This window comes from Heterodontus francisci, chromosome 3, assembly GCF_036365525.1.
Source record: "Heterodontus francisci isolate sHetFra1 chromosome 3, sHetFra1.hap1, whole genome shotgun sequence".
Classification (NCBI taxonomy): domain Eukaryota; kingdom Metazoa; phylum Chordata; class Chondrichthyes; order Heterodontiformes; family Heterodontidae; genus Heterodontus; species Heterodontus francisci.
In genome coordinates this window covers 91,916,276-91,934,871 of record NC_090373.1, presented here as the reverse complement: position 1 = coordinate 91,934,871, position 18,596 = coordinate 91,916,276, and the positions used below count along the sequence as shown (strand labels likewise).

The window sequence follows — 18,596 nt, the reverse complement described above, 5'->3', positions numbered from 1 at the left end:
CAAAATAGAGCGGCGCATATGGTTTGATTGCCCAATCATCATTAATGATTGCAATGTGCAATATGTGGCTTCGCCTGTGTACATTTTAATGTATGACATGTTTGTTTTTTTCACAAAGTAAACGTCAACTCCAATTAATTGCGTTTTAAATGCTCTCGAAGACAATAGTACAAGACTGATAAATGGTGGGGAGGAGAATGAGAGGATGAAGCATCTTTTGTACAAACATCACAAGAGCCTGGAAGCTGCGTAAATCTACACACAGACACACAGCACAGGCCAGGGTAAGGGATGGGGGGGGGGGGGGGGGGGGCTGCGTGTACGTCGGGGGCATTGGGGCGGGTTTTGGCATCTAAATCTTTGCATCTGAATCTGTTGATGTGGTTATGTTTTCATTCTTTGTGGCGCGATATTTATTTCGAAGCGTAACCAACACACTGGTCGATCTGAGTGGGCGATTGACGGAGATGATGCGACCTTTCAAAGGCAGCAAGATCGCAGAAGGAGTTTCGGAAAGGTAAGGGTTGCTGTCGATGCTCTTTGTGTTGTGCCGTGTACCGGGTTATTGTTTGAACAACACCCGGTTACACACTGCCTCGACAGCCACTCGGCAATGCACAGACGCGTAGGGCAAAGGAAATTTCAGTCTTTTATTTTCCCTCTCGATGCAGTCGAGTGGATATGGGTTGACGGAAAGATTTGTATTTAAGTGTGAATATATAAATAGGTATATTGTCTCTTTGTAATTGAACTTGTCAACAGAAGTTACCTCCACCGGCACCGGTAAGGTGGCATCATCATCATACTAGCGATCATTCAGCACATCGTTCAGAAGTGGCGCGTTTTCATTCAGCCAGATCTTTCTTTAAACACCTCTCTCTTTGTCTGACTGATTTATCCAGACGGCCGTTTGGGATGTCTCATGTTCTCCTCTGGTTTTATTAAGACATCACACTATCTCTTCCATTCAGCTGCACATTGGCTGCGAGCGAAGGTCATGGGTTGGTCCCCCAGTGAACAAGTGAAATAAACGTTCAAACCAACAGCAGGATCTCTAATCTCTACCCAGAGAGCTGCATCTGGGCACAGGCGATGCTCCTCAGTCAGAGCACAGAGAGATATTAACATGCAGGTTGCGAAGCGTCAACGTAACACCTCAACCCCCGGAGATATTTTCATTAAAGAGATAAAACGATCATCCACTGTGAGCAGGTCGATCAGTAATGTTGCTCATTCTTAAAAGATTCTAGATTTTCTATCCATTGACTATGAACAGTCGATTAATCTACTGCGTGACAGAGAATGAAAGGGGAATAAATTAGTGCGAAGATGGAAAGGTAGGAAAAATGCGAGCAACAAAAATAAAATATTATCCATGAATACAATTTATATCGGTAAAGTTTCCCTGCACTTTGAGAAAATACACATTGCTTACTTCACACTCAAGAAATGGTATAAACTCGAATAGCAGCTCTATGAATTAGTGACCTTTTATCTAACGTCACTGACCCGAAACGTTAACTCTGCTTCTCTTGAAGGGTCACTGACCCGAAACGTTAACTCTGCTTCTCTTTCCACAGATGCTGCCAGACCTGCTGAGTGAATCCAGCATTTCTTGTTTTTGTTTCAGATTTCCAGCATCCGCAGTATTTTGCTTTTACCTTTTATCTAAGTTTTACATTGAGTTATATCTGTATTTTATGCACGTGATATTGACAATTACACAACAACAGGAGCACACATTTGCAATGTTACCCAGCTAGTTGCCAGGGAAACGGTAAACCTAGTGACTGATGTGAGAAATCGTTTGCTGTTTTAAGTTATGATTAAGATATTTCTGGTAAAATCACACCACTATTATCTCTGGACTGTTGGAAAAGGATCTTGCATCAATCCAACAATATAGAAATTAGAATTGATACAGTGTAATTAAAGCTTCATTAAGATATTTGTAATATTTAAATGCTACATATCAGCAGTCTTGAAGGATTAACACTCATTAAATGGCTGTCATGAGTAAACAATATTTACTGATTTTATCATTTCATTAGAAAATTCAGGGTACAGAGAAATTTTGCATTTTGTCATGGAGAAGCAGAATCTTGTGTCCTTAATTCACAAGATAAGGAAAAAAAGATGTGTTTATACACATTCTCAGGAAAATGCTTTACAGCCAATGAATTACTTGTGAAATGTTTTATAGCCATCGGTGACAGCAGATTTGAACACAGTGAGGTTTCATAAATGATAATGAGATGAATGACCAGTTTTGGTGGTGTTGGTTAAGGGATGGATGTCAGTCAGAACACCAGGAGAACTCTTTGCTGTTCTTCAAAAAAGTGCCATGATCTTTTATGTCCACCTGAAAAATTGGATGAGGCCTCAGCTTAGCATCTCATCTAAAAGACACCACCTCCAACAATGCAGCAGACCTTCATTATTGCACTGGGCACCCTAGTCATGTGTGCTCAAGTTCTAATTGGCTGAGCGACAGGAAACAGAGAGTAGTGGTTAATGGATGTTTTTCGGACCGGAGGAAGGTTTGTAATGGAGTCCCCCAGGGGTCAGTGTTGAGACCCTTGCTGTTCCTGATATATATTAATGACCTAGACCTTGGTGTATAGGGCACAATTTCAAAATTTGTGAATGAGACAAAACTTGGAAACATTGTGAACTGTAAGGAGGAAAGTGTAGAACTTCTAAAGGACATCAGCAGGTTGGTGGAATGGGCAGACAAGTGGCAGATGAAGTGTGAAGGGATTAATTTTGGTAGGAAAAACAAGGAGAGACAATATATAATAAAAGATACAATTCTAAAGCGAGTGCAGGAGCAGAAGAACCTGTGTGCATAAACCATTGCAAGTGGCAGAACAGCTGAGAGCACAGTTAATAGAGTATACAGCATCCTAATTTTCATTAATAGGGGCATAGAGTACAAAAGCAAGGAAGTTACATTAAACTTGCATAGAACAATGTTTTGCCTCAACTGGAATATTGTGTCCAGTCTGGGCGCCACACTTTAGGAAAGGTGGGAAGGCATTGGAGAAAGTGTAGAAAAGGTTCACAAGAATGGTTCCAGGGATGAGGAATTTCAGTTACATGGATAGATTGGAGAAAGAAGTTGGGACTGTTTTCCATGGAGAAGAGAAGGTTGAGAGGAGATTTGATAGAGGTATTCAAAATCATGAGGAGTCTGGACAGGGTAGATAGGGAAAAACTGTTCCCATTGGTGGAAGGATCAAGAACAAGAGAGCACAAATTTAAGGTTATGTGCAAAAGAAGCAATGTTGACATGAGGAAACCTTTCTCACACAGCAATTGGTTAGAATCTGTAATGCACTGCCTGACAGTGTGGTGGAGGCAGGTTCAATCGAAGCATTCAAGAGGGAATTGGATTGTTATCTGAAAAGGAAGAATGTGCAGGGTTATGGGAAGAAGGTGGGGAAGTGATACTAGGTACATTGTTCCTTCGGACAGCCAGTGCAGAGAAAGGTTTCCTCATGTCAACATTGCTTCTTTTGCACATTACCTTAAATTTGTGCTTTCTTGTTCTTGATCCTTCCACCAATGGGAACAGACATGAAGGGCTGAATGGCCTCCTACTGTGTTGTAACAATTCTGTGATTCATAGAATCATAGAAGGTTTAAGGCACAGAAAGAGGCCACTAACCCATTGTGACTGTGCCGGCTGGAAAACGATCCTCCTATTCTAATCCCACCTTCCAGCATTTGGTCCGTAGCCCTGTGGATTACGGCACTCAAGCTGCATATCCAGACTGTATCTACCACATGGCCAGTCTTTGTGTTGTCTGCAAACTTCTTGATCATGCCCCCTACATTTACGTCCAAATCATTAATATATGCCACAAAAAGCAGGGGACCCAGTACTGAGCCCTGCGGAACGCCACTGGAAACATCCCTCCAGTTGCTAAAACGCCCGCCAACAATTACCCTTTGTTTCCTGCCACTGAGCCAATTTTGTATCCACCTTGCTGCATTTCCCTGGATTTTATTTTTTTAACCAGTCCGCCATATGGGACCTTGTCAAAAGCCTTGCTAAAATCCATGTAGACCACATCAACTGCACTACCCTCATCTATCTTTCTTGTTACTTCGATCAAGTTGGTCAAACAACATCTTCCCTTAACAAATCCATGCTGACTATCGTTGATTAACCTGTGCCTTTGTAAGTAACAGTTTATCCTGTCTCTCAGAATAGATTCCAATAATTTGCCCACTACTGAGGTTAGACTGACTGGCCTGTAATTATTCGGTCTATCCTTCACTCCCTTTTTAAACAGAGGTAGCAGTTTTCCAATCCTCTGGCACCACACCTGTATTCAGTGAGGACCGGAAAATGATGGTCAGACCTTCTGCTATTTCCTGTCTTGCTTCTTTTAACAGCCTAGGGTACATTTATTCTGGCCCTGCTGATTTATCAACTTTCAAGAATGCTAATCCCATTAATACTTCCTCTCTCCCTATGTTTATCACATCCAATACTTCACACTCCTCCTCCTTAACTACAATATCTGCATCGCCCCCCTCTTTTGTGAAGACAAATGCAAAGTATTCATTAAGAACCATACTAACATCTTCTGCCCCTACACATAGGTTACCTTTTTGGTCTTTTATGGGCCCTACTCTCTCCTTAGTTATCCTCTTACTCTTAATTTATTGATAAAACATCTGTGGGTTCACCTTGATCTGCTTGCCAACATTCTTTCATGCCCTCTCTTTGCTTTCCTAATTTCCTTTTTGATTTCACTCCTGCACTTTCTATGCTCCTCTCGGCTTTCAGTAGTATTGAGTTCTCGGTGTCGGACATAAGCTTTCCTTTTCTGCCTTATTAGATTAGAGATACAGCACTGAAACAGGCCCTTCGGCCCACCGAGTCTGTGCCGAACATCAACCACCCATTTATACTAATCCTATACTAATCCCATATTCCTACCAAACATCCCCACCTATTCCTACCAAACATCCCCACCTATTCCTATATTTCCCTACCACCTACCTATACTAGTGACAATTTATAATGGCCAATTTACCTATCAACCTGCAAGTATTTTGGCTTGTGGGAGGAAACCGGAGCACCCGGAGAAAACCCACGCAGACACAGGGAGAACTTGCAAACTCCACACAGGCTGTACCCGGAATCGAACCCGGGTCCCTGGAGCTGTGAGGCTGCGGTGCTAACCACTGCGCCACTGTGCCGCCCTGTATCTTACCCTGTAGGCTCCGTGACATTCATGGGGCTCTAGATTTGGCTGTCTCACCCTTTTTCTTTTTGGGAACATGTTTACTCTGAACCCCTTGAATCTCCCCTTTGAATGCCTCCCACTGTTCTGATACTGATTTACCTTCAAGTTGTTGTTTCTAGTTCACTTTCGCTAAATCACTCCTCAGTTTAGTAAAATTGGCCTTGCCCCAATTCAGAACTCCGATTCCTGTTCTATCTCTGTCCTTTTCCATAATTATGTTAAAACTGACTGAATTGTGATCACTACCACCAAAATGCTCTCCGACTGCCACTCTTCCCCCTGCCCAGCTTCATTTTCTAAAACTATGTCTAAAACTGCACCCTCTCTAGTTGGACTTGCTACATACTGGGCAAAAAGGTTCTCCTGAATGCATCTCAAGAATTCTGCTCCCTCAATTCCTTTCACACTAAAACTATCCCAGTTAATATTGGCGTAGTTAAAATCCCCTACTATTACTGCCCTATTGTTCTTGCACTTCTCAGAGATTTGCCTACATATCTGTTCTTCTATCTGCCTCTGACTGTTTGGGGGTCTATCGTACACTCTCAGCAGTGTGATTGCCCCTTCTTTGTTCCTTAGCTCGATCCATATGGCCTCATTTGACGAACCTTCCAACATATCATCCCTCCTCATAGCTGTAACAGTTTCGTTGACCAAAATTGCCACTCCCCCTCCTTTCTTATCCCCCTCCATATCGCATCTGAAAACTGTGTAACCAGGAATGTTGAGCTACTATTCCTGTCCCTCCTTAAGCTATGTTTTTGTAATAGCTATGATATCATACTGCCACATGTCTATCGGTGCCCTCAGCTCATCTGCTTTATTTGCTGTACTCCTTGCATTGAAATAGATACCCTTCAGCACTGCCAAACTCTTTTTAAAAATTTTCTAACCTTTCCTTCCTGTCTTCCAGATTCATCCATTAACTTTCTCCCTTCCATTTTCATTTCTGATTTTGTCCCAACTGCGTCTACCCTCATCCCCCTGCCAAACTAGTTTAAACCCTCCCCAACAGCACTAGCAAAACGTCCTGCAAGGAACTCAGTCCTGGCTGTGTTCAGGTGCAACCCGTCCAGCCTGTACAGGTCCCATCTCCCCCAGAGCCGGTCCCAATGTCCCTTTAATATTTTGTCTCTCTTTTTCTTTTTTTCTGTTCTTTCAGGTGGGTGGTGCTTTGTGGTATGGCAGGTGCAGGGGTCAGTTAGGAAGAGACTCAGCCAGGGCTGCAACTGGCTATTTGTTGTTGGATTGTAGGCTGCAGGTGATGGTTAGTGGCTGGTGGAGAAAAGCTGCATTTCCTGGTAGTGGCTTTAGGACATCAATCAGGGGAGAGGATTGTAGGCCTATTGGGCTGCAGGTTGGTAGACAGCAAGAGACATTTGGCCAGAGCTACAGATTGACTTTTGGGTTGTAGGTGGGGGTAGAGGTAGGGTGAAGGATTCAGCTCAGCATCTGGAAGTAAGAGGAAACAAGTGCCCCAGGCCAACAGTGGGGAACAGGAGGCAATCAGGGTTAAAAAAATAGTATGAAATGGGTAGTGTGTAATGCCACAGCATTATTTACTTGATGACATAAATGAGGAGCTGGAAGAACTGAAAGGCAAGGATAATGGTTAGTGTGTTGGGAAAAGTAATTGTTATTATCATAAACCTAACACTCAGGGATGGTATCTGGGTGTGGTAGAAATAACATGTTATGACCTTCCTGTAAGCACAAAGCATGCATGTTATAAATAAAATGTTTAATATAGAAACTGCTATGATATTTCTCATTTTCTGTCGGAGGATGCCTTGATCTATAACAGTAAGGGCGTTAACAACAAATTGCAACAAGAAAAATATTAGAGGAAGTAAATGATATACTTATAGGAAGTTCATGATATATACCAGACTTTCAATACAGATATTGAAACATATTTTAAAATTTTGATGTGCTCTTCTCTGTCAGCTTCACCTGCCTAATAATTATCCTATGCTGCAGCTTTTAGGTTTTAGTCTGTATTAACTATTTATACCTGTGCAAAATCAAATATTGTGATAACATTTGCTGATTTATGATAAACATTAAAATAATCTCAAAATAAAATACAAAACTTTTGAAATACCATAGATCGTGGCATATATGTTGACCCATAAGATGACCCCATTTTTATAGCCTCAAAAATCATGTTTTTGAATATACTCAGCATATAATTCAAGTCTTCTTTTCAGCCACGACATGCTCTACTCACGTTATTAGTCAGCCTCAATTTTTCACCCCAAAAATACATGTTTTACTTACATTATAACTGGGTGCCAGGGATCAAGCAAGTGATATGGGCTGTTTTGCCAAGATGTGCGGGAGTTTAAGACATGCCCACACAGAGCAGACCCTACATGGCAAACGATGAATAGAAATGGGTCCTCCAGCAAACTGGATGGGAAGACAGTGGCATAGTGGTAATGTCACTGAACTATTAATTCAGAGATCCAGGCTAATGCCCTGGGGACATTGTTCAAATCCCTTCATGGAATTTAAATATTCAATTAATTAAAAATCTGGAATTGAAATCTAGTTTCAGTAATGGTGCCATAAAAACTATCATCGATTGTTGTAAAAATGCACCCGGTTCACTAATGTCCTTTAGGGAAGGAAATCTGCTGTTCTTACCTGGTCTGGCCTACATGTCACTCCAGACCCACAACAATGTGGTTGACTCTTAACTGCCCTCTGAAATGGTTTAGCAAGCCACTCAGGTGTCAAGGGAAATTAGGGATGGGCAACAAATGCTGGCCTTGCCAGCAAAGCCTACATCCCATGAAAGAATAAAACAAAGAATGAAGTATGAAGCTGGTTTGAAGCTAAAAGTGTAACATTTGCTAACTTGTGAAATAACTGTGCTGCAGCGAGAGAATTTGGTGTTAATGAAAAACTGGTGTGAGAATGGAAGAAGGAGTCCGCCTTGAAGAAGGTACCCAAGACCAAATGTGCCATGAGAACAGGGACCAGTCACTGGCCAGATCTTGAGAAGCATGTATCAGAATGGGTCCTTGAAAATCATCAGAATGGTTACATTGTAATCCGAAATGCAATGCGTATATGTACACTTAAGTGAGCCAAATCAAACCAGAGTCCAGCAAAGATTTCAGAGCAACAGCTAATTGGCGTAGCCACTTTATGGAACAAAAATGTCTAGTGTTGTGGCAGAAGACCAAAATTGCTCAGCGAATACCAAAAGACCTCGATGCCAAAATTACCAGTTTCCAGTGATTCATCATCAGACAGCAGCAAAAACACGAATACCCATTATGCCAAATTGGCAGCATGGATGAACCGCCCGTGAATTACAATATGCCTAGCAACCAAACTGTGGACTAGAAAGGTTCAAAAACAGTTTTAGTGAAAACTACAGGACTTGAGAAGACAAGATTCATGGTAGTACTAGCCTGCATGGCCGACTGAACAAAATTAAAGCCTATGGTAATTTTTAAACATAAAACCATGTCGAACATCAAATTCCCTGTAGGAGTTTTTGTACATGTCCATGACAATGGTTGTTTGGATGAGGATGGAGTGAAGTTATGGATCAAATATGTGTGTAATAGGTATCTTGGTGGCCTATGTAAAGAATGCAGCTTATTAGTGTGGCATGTTCAGATCCCATATAACCGATGAGATCATGAGGTGCCTGCGAAGAAATAACACCCATATTGCAGTTATAACAGGGGGTCTAAAGTCCATAGTTTAATCTTTGGATGTGTGCCTCAACAAGCCATTCAAAAGATCATGTTCTGCTGAATGGAATTAGGTGGATGGTTGATGGAGAAAATCCCTCACAAAGAGTGGAAATATCCGCGCTGCTCCGCTTCTTGTTTTGTGTGGCTTCGTCATCAAATCGTGGGATGTTAGTACACAAACTGTCATCAGATTGTTCAAAGATTGCGGTATATCTAATTCAATGGATGGAGAGGAAGATGATTTGCTGTGGAGGGGTGATTATGAAATTGAAAGTGGCACATCTGATCAATAGTGGAATCCTTATGACGATGCCATAGCCAGAGTGACGCAGAATAAATTCTATGTACTCTTTGCGTTGGATGCCGAAGACAAAACTCTTTGATTGTGGACCAACCAGACCTTCACTGACGGATCTCATTTTACACTTGGCGTGTAAGTCGACCCCCATTTTTGGAATTATATTTGGAGGCTTCAAAGGTTGACTTATATGCCACGATGTACCATAATCAGTAGAACAATACCTAGATAGGAAAGGAGTAGGCCATTTAGCCCCTCGTGCCTGTTCCACCATTCAATGAGATCATGGCTGATCTGTGAGCTAGCTCCCTATACCCACCTTTACCCCATATCCTCCAACACTTCTGACTAATAAAAATCCATCAATCACGGTTTTAAAATTAACAGTTGATCGATCATCAATTGCCCTTTGCAGGAGAGAGTTCTAAACTTCTACTACCCTTCTCATGAAGAAGAGTTTCCTAATTTCATTCCTGAAAGGTCTGGCTGTAATCTTTAGATTATGCTCCTTAGTCCTAAACTCCCCAACTAGCAGAAATAGTTTCTCCCAATCTATCCTATTTGTTCCCCTTTACATCTTGAATACTTTGACTAAATCACCCCTTATCTTTCTAAATTTCAGGTAATACAAACCTACTTTGTTTAATTTCTCCTTGTGGCTTAACCCTTGGAGCCCAGGTGTCATTCTGGTAAATCTACGCTGCACTCCCTCAAAGGCGAATAAATTCTTCCTAAGGTGTGGTGCCCAGAAGTGGTTGCAATACTTCAGGTTAAGTCTAACAAGTACTTTGTACAGCTGAAGCATGACTTCTACTTCTTTATATTCTAATCCTCTAGATATAAAGGCCAGCATTCCATTAGCCTTTTTGATTATTTTCTGTACCTGTTCATGACATTTTAATGATCTGTGTGTTGCACCCCCAAGACTCTTTGAACGTCCACTGCTTCGAGCTTTCATAATTTAGAAAGGACCTGTTCTATCCCTTTTAGGTCCAAAGTGGATGACCTTGCATTTGCACACTTTTTCCCATTCACTTAACCTATCAATATTTCTTCATTATATCATGCATCTAACTACACTGCTTACCATACCACCTATTTTTGTGTCAACAGCAAATTTAGATATGTGACTTTCTATCCTATCATCTAAGTCTTTGAATAGTTGAAGCCCAAACACAGATCTTTGCGGGACACCATTAGTCACATCCTGCCAATTAGAGTACCTGCCCATTCTCCCTACTCTCTGTCTTCTTCTGCTCAGCCAATTTCATAACCAGGTCATTAGTTTAGTTATACAGCACTGAAACAGGCCCTTCGGCCCACCGAGTCTGTGCCGACCATCAACCACCCATTTATACTAATCCTACACTAATCCCATATTCCTACCACATCCCCACCTGTCCCTATATATTTCCCTACCACCTACCTATACTAGGGGCAATTTATAATGGCCAATTAACCTATCAACCTGCAAGTCTTTGGCATGTGGGAGGAAACCGGAGCACCCGGAGGAAACCCACGCAGACACAGGGAGAACTTGCAAACTCCGCACAGGCAGTACCCAGAATCGAACCCGGGTCCCTGGAGCTGTGAGGCTGCGGTGCTAACCACTGCGCCACTGTGCCGCCCTAGTTTGCCTTCAATTCCATGAGCTTCAACTTTAGCTAACAGTCTCTCATAAGGGACTTATCAAATATCTTCTGGAAGTCCATATAAGTAACATCTGTTGGCATTCCCCAGTCCACTACGTAGTCACCTCTTCAAAAAGTTCTATCAGATTCGTCAGGCATGACCTACCCTTTACAAATTCATGCAGTCTGTCTCATATCAGCTGAAAATTTTCAAGATGCTCAGTCATGCTATCCATAATTATAGACTCTAGCAATTTCACAGCAACAGATTTTAGGCTAATTAGTCTTTAATTCCCTGGTTTCCTTCAACAATGTTATTCTATAAAATGTATCATGCACTAAGAACTGATATAAGCCACATTCTACTGTTCCACACTGAAGTGCTTTAATACACATTGTGCTGTTCCTCTTTTCCCTTGTGTTTTAACCTTTAGCAACTTAACACAAGCAACATTTCCTTTATTCACTCTTTGTAGTGAAATCATAAACATGTTACTCCTGCTTGGATCTTCAATTTTGCTACAGTGATCAGACAAAATCATTTTTCCTACAAAGAATATTAACAATAGTATAATTCTGCAATAATCAAGAGTATAAATCTTTCTTCTTAGGGTCATTTGTTGTAAAGATTGATATCTTCAAGTTTTCTAATGAAAGATTATCTCAGAAATTTACATATTGTGCTTTTGGCTCTGGCTTCTGGCTGTGTGACTGGCAGAGATTTAGAGGCAGAGTTGGTGACATAAGTATACAATCACCACCTACCTGAAGCTTCCAAATCAGTACAGTGAACCGCAGTAGGAATACATTTCTTGGCAGGTTCCTCAGAAAATATTTTGTGACAGCTTTGGGGCATCATAGCAAATTTCCTAACTATGAATTTTAAAAAAAGGTTTTATCTGAACCAAGTATTAATGTGTGTAGTGCAAATCAGTGCACTGAAATAAAATACTTCCTGGTGATTATAGTTCCTTACACATTTTTCTTCTAATAATCCTTCTGCTTCATAATTAGATGTGGAGCCAACTTTTGTTCATTCAGGGGATGTGGGTGTCACTGGCTAGGTCAGCATTTACTGCCCTTCCCTAATTGCCTTTGAGAAGGTGGTGGTGCACTGCCTTCTTGAATCATTGCAGTTCGTGAGGTCTAGGTACACCCACAGTGCTGTTAGGAAGGGAGTTCCAGGATCTTGACCCAGTGACAGTGAAGGAACGGCCACAGAGTTCCAAGTCAGGATGCTGTGTGGCTATTACACTTACAAATAAATATAATCACATATAATGCATAACTAGTTTATCAGTTTAGGGTTTGTATTTAGGGGAGGTGGTGGCGTAGTGGTAATGTCACTAAACTAGTAATCCAGAGGTCCAGGCTAGTCCTTTGGGGACCTGGGTTTAAATTCCACCACAGCAGATGGTGAAATTTGAATTCAATTAATAAATCTGGAATTTTTTTAAAAAGCTAGTCTAATGGCAATCATGAAACCATTGTCAATTGTTGTAAAAACCTGTCTGGTTCACTAATGTCCTTTAGGGAGGGAAATCTGCCATCCTTACCTGGTCTGGCCTACATGTGACTCCAGACCCACTGCAATGTGGTTGACTCGTAAACAACCTCGAAAATGGCCGAATGAGCCACTCAGTTCAAGGGCAATTAGGGATGGGCTAAAAAATGCCGGCCTTGCCAGCGATGCCCACATCCCATGAATGAAAAAAAATCACTTTTGTGAAATGCTGAAGTCAAACATTCTGTAGTTACCTTCAAATTATTCTATCAAATTATGTGTCCCATTACTTGTAGTCATAGAAAAAGTTGAATTTTAAGCAGTCCCTTGCTGAAGTTACAGTGGGAAACTGGTCACACCACTGCTGAATTTCATCCCCTTATATCTAAAACCTCAGTACCACAAGGAAGTTTTCCTTTGTTCACTGTTTGTAGTTAAATCATAAACATCACCCTTATGCTTGTGTTTTCAACTTTACTATGAATAGCAATTCAAAAAAATCTTTTTCCCCACAAGGAACATTAACAATTTTGCACGTCAGATTGGCTCACAGGACAAAGATTTTTATACAAATGATTGTTGGCTACGTATACTGTGCCATGCAATGCATCAGGGATCTTTGAATTCTAACATGGAGCAGCTGTTGCTTAGGTTAACCTAAACAGAGGTTAGAAATAATAACGATCCAACTGGGACAAACAATGTATGCACCGAGATTTCCTGCTTACCTTTTTTTAAGCTCTTTGATGTGTAGAATGATTACAGCAAAACTCTTGAAGAATATAAAGTAAACAACTTTGTTTCAGCCATTTACCCAGTAGTATAATGTGCTTTGAAATTACACTGCAAAATCTTCCTCAGTGATTTTAATAGAAGCATTGTTCCATTTAAGATAATTATAAATGAGTTCTGTTAAAGTTGTGGAGGAAAGATTTTATTGCGTGATTTCACTTCATTTGTACTTTCTCCTAATTTATTGCTTTTATAATTCATATCATTTATAATGCAGTAACGTTGCAGCCAAACAAGTTCGGTGTAGCACATTGGACCAAAATAATTTTCTCTGGGAAGTATGCCTCTGGTCCCATAGTTATAAATGACTGGATGTAAATACAGCAGTTGCAGAACACAGAACAAAAAAGACACAGTTGGTTGAGATCACTGGAGTAACAGAAAAAGTACCAACGCAATGAGATTGTAACAGATATAAACATAGAGAGATAAGAAAATAGTTACAGAGCCATGCCTGAAAAGCCATCACCAAGTTTAAAAGAGTATCAAACCAAGCCACTGAGGAATCCACACTGGCAGAATTTCTATGTTCTGAAAGAGAAACAGCAATACTAATATGACTGATATTGAGTTCATACAATCTCCCCACAGGGAATCACCTCATTTATCTAAGTCCACAGAATTTAGGTAAAGGTTGGCAATGAACCCAGCCACGTTGTAGGTTTCGAGACCCCAAGTGTACACATGGGTAATGATAGATTTTAACCAATAAAACTGTGTCAGTTACCAGCACAGACCACTGAAAAACTTCTCGGTCTCTGTACAGCTTGGCTCACCCTACCCTACCTTACCCTACCCATTAGGGCTTTGGATTGCAGGATTATGTGGAGATAGATGGGACAAATCCCAGCCTCCAGTGACAAGACTTCCACTCTGGGCCTCAGTAATAGGACAAGCAGGCTGGTCAATTATTAGTTTTGCCCAGGAATTCAGGGAGCCTGCTTAGCTCAGGAATAGGATCATAAAGTCCTTCACAGAGGGTTGACTTGGTGCCATGAGATACATGTAGAAAGTAACAGAGATAAATAATCACTAAAGATAAACAAACAAACACACAAAAAGTGAGTGGCAGAGCGAGAGAAAACAAAGAAAAAAGTAACAGAAACTCTGTGACAGATTAACAGAAAGAAACTTGGAGACAAAGTGGAAAGTGAAGAGGCACAAGAAGTGAGTAACAGAAACACAAAGAGGAAGCAACAGAGGAGCAGATGAAGTCTAATAGAAACTTGGAAAGCAAAATGGAGAATTACATCGATACAGGAAGTGAATAACAGAAACGCAGAGAGAAAAACTCAGTATTAGAGAAAAGAACACAGACAGAAAAGGAGGCAATAATAACGACACGGCTGAATTATAGCGATTCTTCCAGGAACTTCTAAACCCCTTGTTGCAACTGTGCCTACTGGATACTTCCAAAGTGGGTGTAGGTGCTGCCGTCGCAGTGTAGTTTTCTCCAATTGCTAACTGGTTGCTGCCCAGAAAAAAAATGGTCTTCACAAGCAGTTGCAAAGCAGTCAGCCTGACCTCAGCCTCACAGGCCCATAGCTCCCATATCTCATGTTCACCTTCGTGGATAAACAAATCTCTTAAGAACTTTAATGAGAATTAAAATGTAATATCAGGTAGCATATTTGGAGCATTGCAGTCCAACTACAAATTGCCTGATAGCTTCGCCTTGGGAGTTCTATTAATCGTTAGATTCAGAAAATTAGTTTTTCTTCTGTACATAGCCCTAAATGAATTAGGTTACAAGCAACGTACCCTGTAATTTTTTTTGTGTAGTGCACAGGTGATTTGTTTAAGTGCACGGGTCCTTTAAAATTGTGCCCTGCTGTGCATGCACAGTAACTTAAAGGGGCTGGTATGTGAGGCCATGTGGGAACTGCCGGCTTGTTGCAGGCTGCGTGGCCATGCATCTTAGAGGGAGCGTTGGTTACAAGTGGTGCAAACAATGGCTTTTAATGGGAGACAATCATTGTAAAATCCACATTAGGTCGCTGTCGAATCAATATCGGCATTTTTATTGGCTGTCACAAAATTGTAAAACTGCTGGTGCGCTTACTCAGAATATTGATTTTTAGAATTAATTGTATCCTCTGTCCAATTGTCTATAAAGATTTTGACGCCAATTCTAAGTTTAAACTCAATTTGAAACAATTTAGCTCTATGCATTATGGTTAGACAATTTAAAATATTTATATTTGTAAATGGTAATTGATTTTTACTTACGTATCTGTGAATGAAATACAGAATTCAGTAGCAATAATGAACTCAGGCATCTATGTGATTTTCAATTGTTGCTAGTCTTTAGCTGTACAAATTCCCTCATTAAACATTCACAGTATTGCCTGCCAGATATCAATGGTTATCAAAATGTAATTTTTGTAGTAATTAGAGAGGGCCTTGTGCTCATGTCTCAATCTTGAGCGACTCTTCTAGCTAACTGGGTTTCTTTATAATGTAAAAGTTATTGCAAGAACTGCAATCATAAGGAAACCTGTAGTTCTCTGCACCCTGTTATATCTTAACTGTACTTTGGAAAAAGTAGTTTTGAAGTATTTTATAAAACAGTTGCAGCGTCACATGCAAATTTTACTAGCCCTCTAGGGACAGGCTGGGAGTTGGCGGGGAGTCGGCAGGGAGGGGAGGGGGGTGGGGGTGAGTCATAAAATGGCGAGGGAAGCTGGGGGGATGGAGTGCCCATCGCTTTCCCAATACCATGGAATTTTATCAGTGGCGGTGAAGGTGGAGGATGACCCTCCCATCCAAGGGCCAATTGAGGCCATTAAGTAGCCACTTAAGGGCCACTTCAGGGCCTCTTCCCACCGCCACTGGCATTTTACCAGCGGTTGGTAGATCCCCTGCCATGTGGGGAGACTGCCCAGTAAAACCTGTGGGCCTCGCTGCGGGCTCAGGAGGCGGTGCCCTCCTGATCAGGCGTCCTGCGACCCATGGAGGCGCCCCAAGGTAGTAAGGGCCACCTCTGTGGGAACAACCCCTACTGCCCTCACCAACGACCCCATCACTCCACTCCTTTCCAGGGTCTGCCTGATTGACCCTGGAGACCCCCAACTCCACTTACCTTCTGGGAAGATTGGCCTCCATTTTTTGACAGCTCCAGCTCCTGGTGGTGCTGCTGAGACTGAAGAGCTGCCAGCTGTCCAATTCGTGGGCTCCCATCTTTTAAAGGGATGGGACTGCTGGTGCCAGGCAGTTAATTGCCTGAGCACCAAAAAATGCAGCCAGGAGTCCTCCAAACAGCAAGGCAGGGTTGCCCCTGGCTTTCCAACCTGGTGCTGGGACCCCCATGCGCTGATAAAATTCAGCTCATAGTTGCTTTCAAACTGCAATTCATGGTATCAAAGATTCAACGTTGAGGTATTCTGGTAGGCCACCCAGTTGCAACCCTTTGTAAACTAGGCACATTACTTGAGAGGATGATTTTGGAATCTACTCTAAGGCTTAAATTTTACATTTTTGGGCGGGAGGCGCTGCTTACTGGCCGAAGAATCAGCAGCGAGTCCGCCTCTGCCGAGCCTGACTGGGATTTTTCACTTCCCAGGCCCTTAATTGGTCTTGGTTGGGACTTTCACCTGCTTGAGGCAGGTTGTCCCGCCTAATGGAGCTGCTGGCCAATCAGTGGGCCGGCAGCTCTTCGTCCCAGCGGTGCCACCGGGAGCAGAGGCCACTGCTGGGACTACACTGAGCTATCGGAGGCAAGAGGAAGGATGGTCCCAAAACTCAGTTAAGTTTTTGGGGCCTCGTCGGGGACAATCAGCCAGGCTGCGGTAAGGTATAGGGGCTCGGTTGTGGGGTGGGGTGTAGTGTTGTGCATTGAGGGCAATTGGGGCTTCGGAGGCTGCCCTCAATGGGGCACTGGGTGCCCGATCTGGAGGGCCTACCCCCAGCCGCAAGAGGCCGCCTGGTTTTACCAGGGCCCTTTGGGACCTTTGCCGTCTGGCTGCTGAGGATAAATTACTCGTGGTAGTGGGAGGAGGCCCTTAAGTGGCAGTTAATTGGCCACTTAAGGACCTTGATTGGCATGGGGCTTGTGGGCGGTTTCTCGCCACCGCCACTCCGTGTAAAATTGCAGTGGGGCAGAAGGGGGTCGGGAACAGCACACCCCCCCTACTCAATTTTACGCCCCCATCCCCCAAATTTCGGCCTAAATTTTCTTTCAAGCTCAAAATAATTTATTTTGAAAACATTTTAGATATTTTTAAAAATACAATGGAAGTATTTATAGAGACCTCAGCACAACTTTATAGTGCTCCAATTCCTTTAATTCAGAATCTAACTCCATATCATGTTAATTTGTGAATTGAAATCTGTTATTTTATACACCTACAATAATCTCAAAATGCAGTGCATTCTACAGTCACAAGATAAATCTGTCTCTCTACCAAATGTGTTTACATTTCATAGCAACCCAGAAGTGGGTGGGGGACGAGCTGGTTTTATGGTTTACTCATTTATCTATTTCAAATAATTTTTATTTTTAAGTAGCTTCTGGAGGTTGAGTCAATGTCATTGAAAGAAAATCTAGGAACCAACCTCTCATGTAGGATCACATCCAAACATTAAAGGGGCTGAAAATCCACAGTGATCATGTGTATCAGAATGTGCCTGCATGGGACCTCTAATTTATTTTTTATTCATTCATGGGATGTGGGCGTCGCTGGCCAAGCCAGCATTTGTTGCCCATCCCTAATTGCCCTTGAGAAGGTGGTGGTGGGTTGCCTTCTTGAACCGCTGCAGTCCATGTCGGGTAGGTACACCCACAGTGCTGTTAGGAAGGGAGTTCCAGGATTTTGACCCAGCAACAGTGAAGGAACGGCGATATAGTTCCAAGTCAGGATGGTGTGTGGCTTGGAGGGGAACTTGCAGGTGGTGGTGTTCCCATGCATTTGCTGTCCTTGTCCTTCTAGTTGGTAGAGGTCGTGGGTTTGGAAGGTGCTGTCTAAGGAGCCTTGGTGCGTTGCTGCAGTGCATCTTGTAGATGGTACACACTGCTTGATGACCTTGTTAAAGTTCACAGGGTTGGAGGAAGATCCCTTCATTATTATGCCAATGGTGGGTGGATCCAGCCTCAAACCTTACCTGGACCCAAAGACGGTCTCCACAACTACAAATGGAGTGGCCAGTAGACCTGCTCTCACTCAGTGCATCAACAGCTAAGGTCCTGTTTAGCTCTTGATAGGCTAGGGGTGTAGGATCACTCAGCCTTGGAATTCTCTAACCCCTGCTTTACCATATCCTCTGGCGATGGCCTTGCTTGGGGCCCTTATACCACACTCCTCCCAGATTAACGTGCGAGTGTGCTTCAGAGGGCCCCAACCTGTCTTCTTCTTTAAAATGCTGATCAACCTGCTGTGTTTATAGGACATAACA

At 42.3% G+C, this 18,596-nt stretch overlaps 1 protein-coding gene across 1 annotated transcript in view; it reads left to right on the top strand.

Annotated features, from left to right (window-relative positions):
* The first annotated feature begins 370 nt into the window (after window positions 1–370).
* The window catches only part of LOC137358413 (macoilin-like), a 163,364-nt gene continuing 145,138 nt past the window's right edge, over window positions 371–18,596 (top strand). Inside the window, exon 1 of the mRNA XM_068024362.1 lies at window positions 371–517. Within this exon, the coding sequence (XP_067880463.1) occupies window positions 387–517 (131 nt within the window). The 5' untranslated portion in view covers window positions 371–386. The remainder of the gene's footprint in view (window positions 518–18,596) is intronic.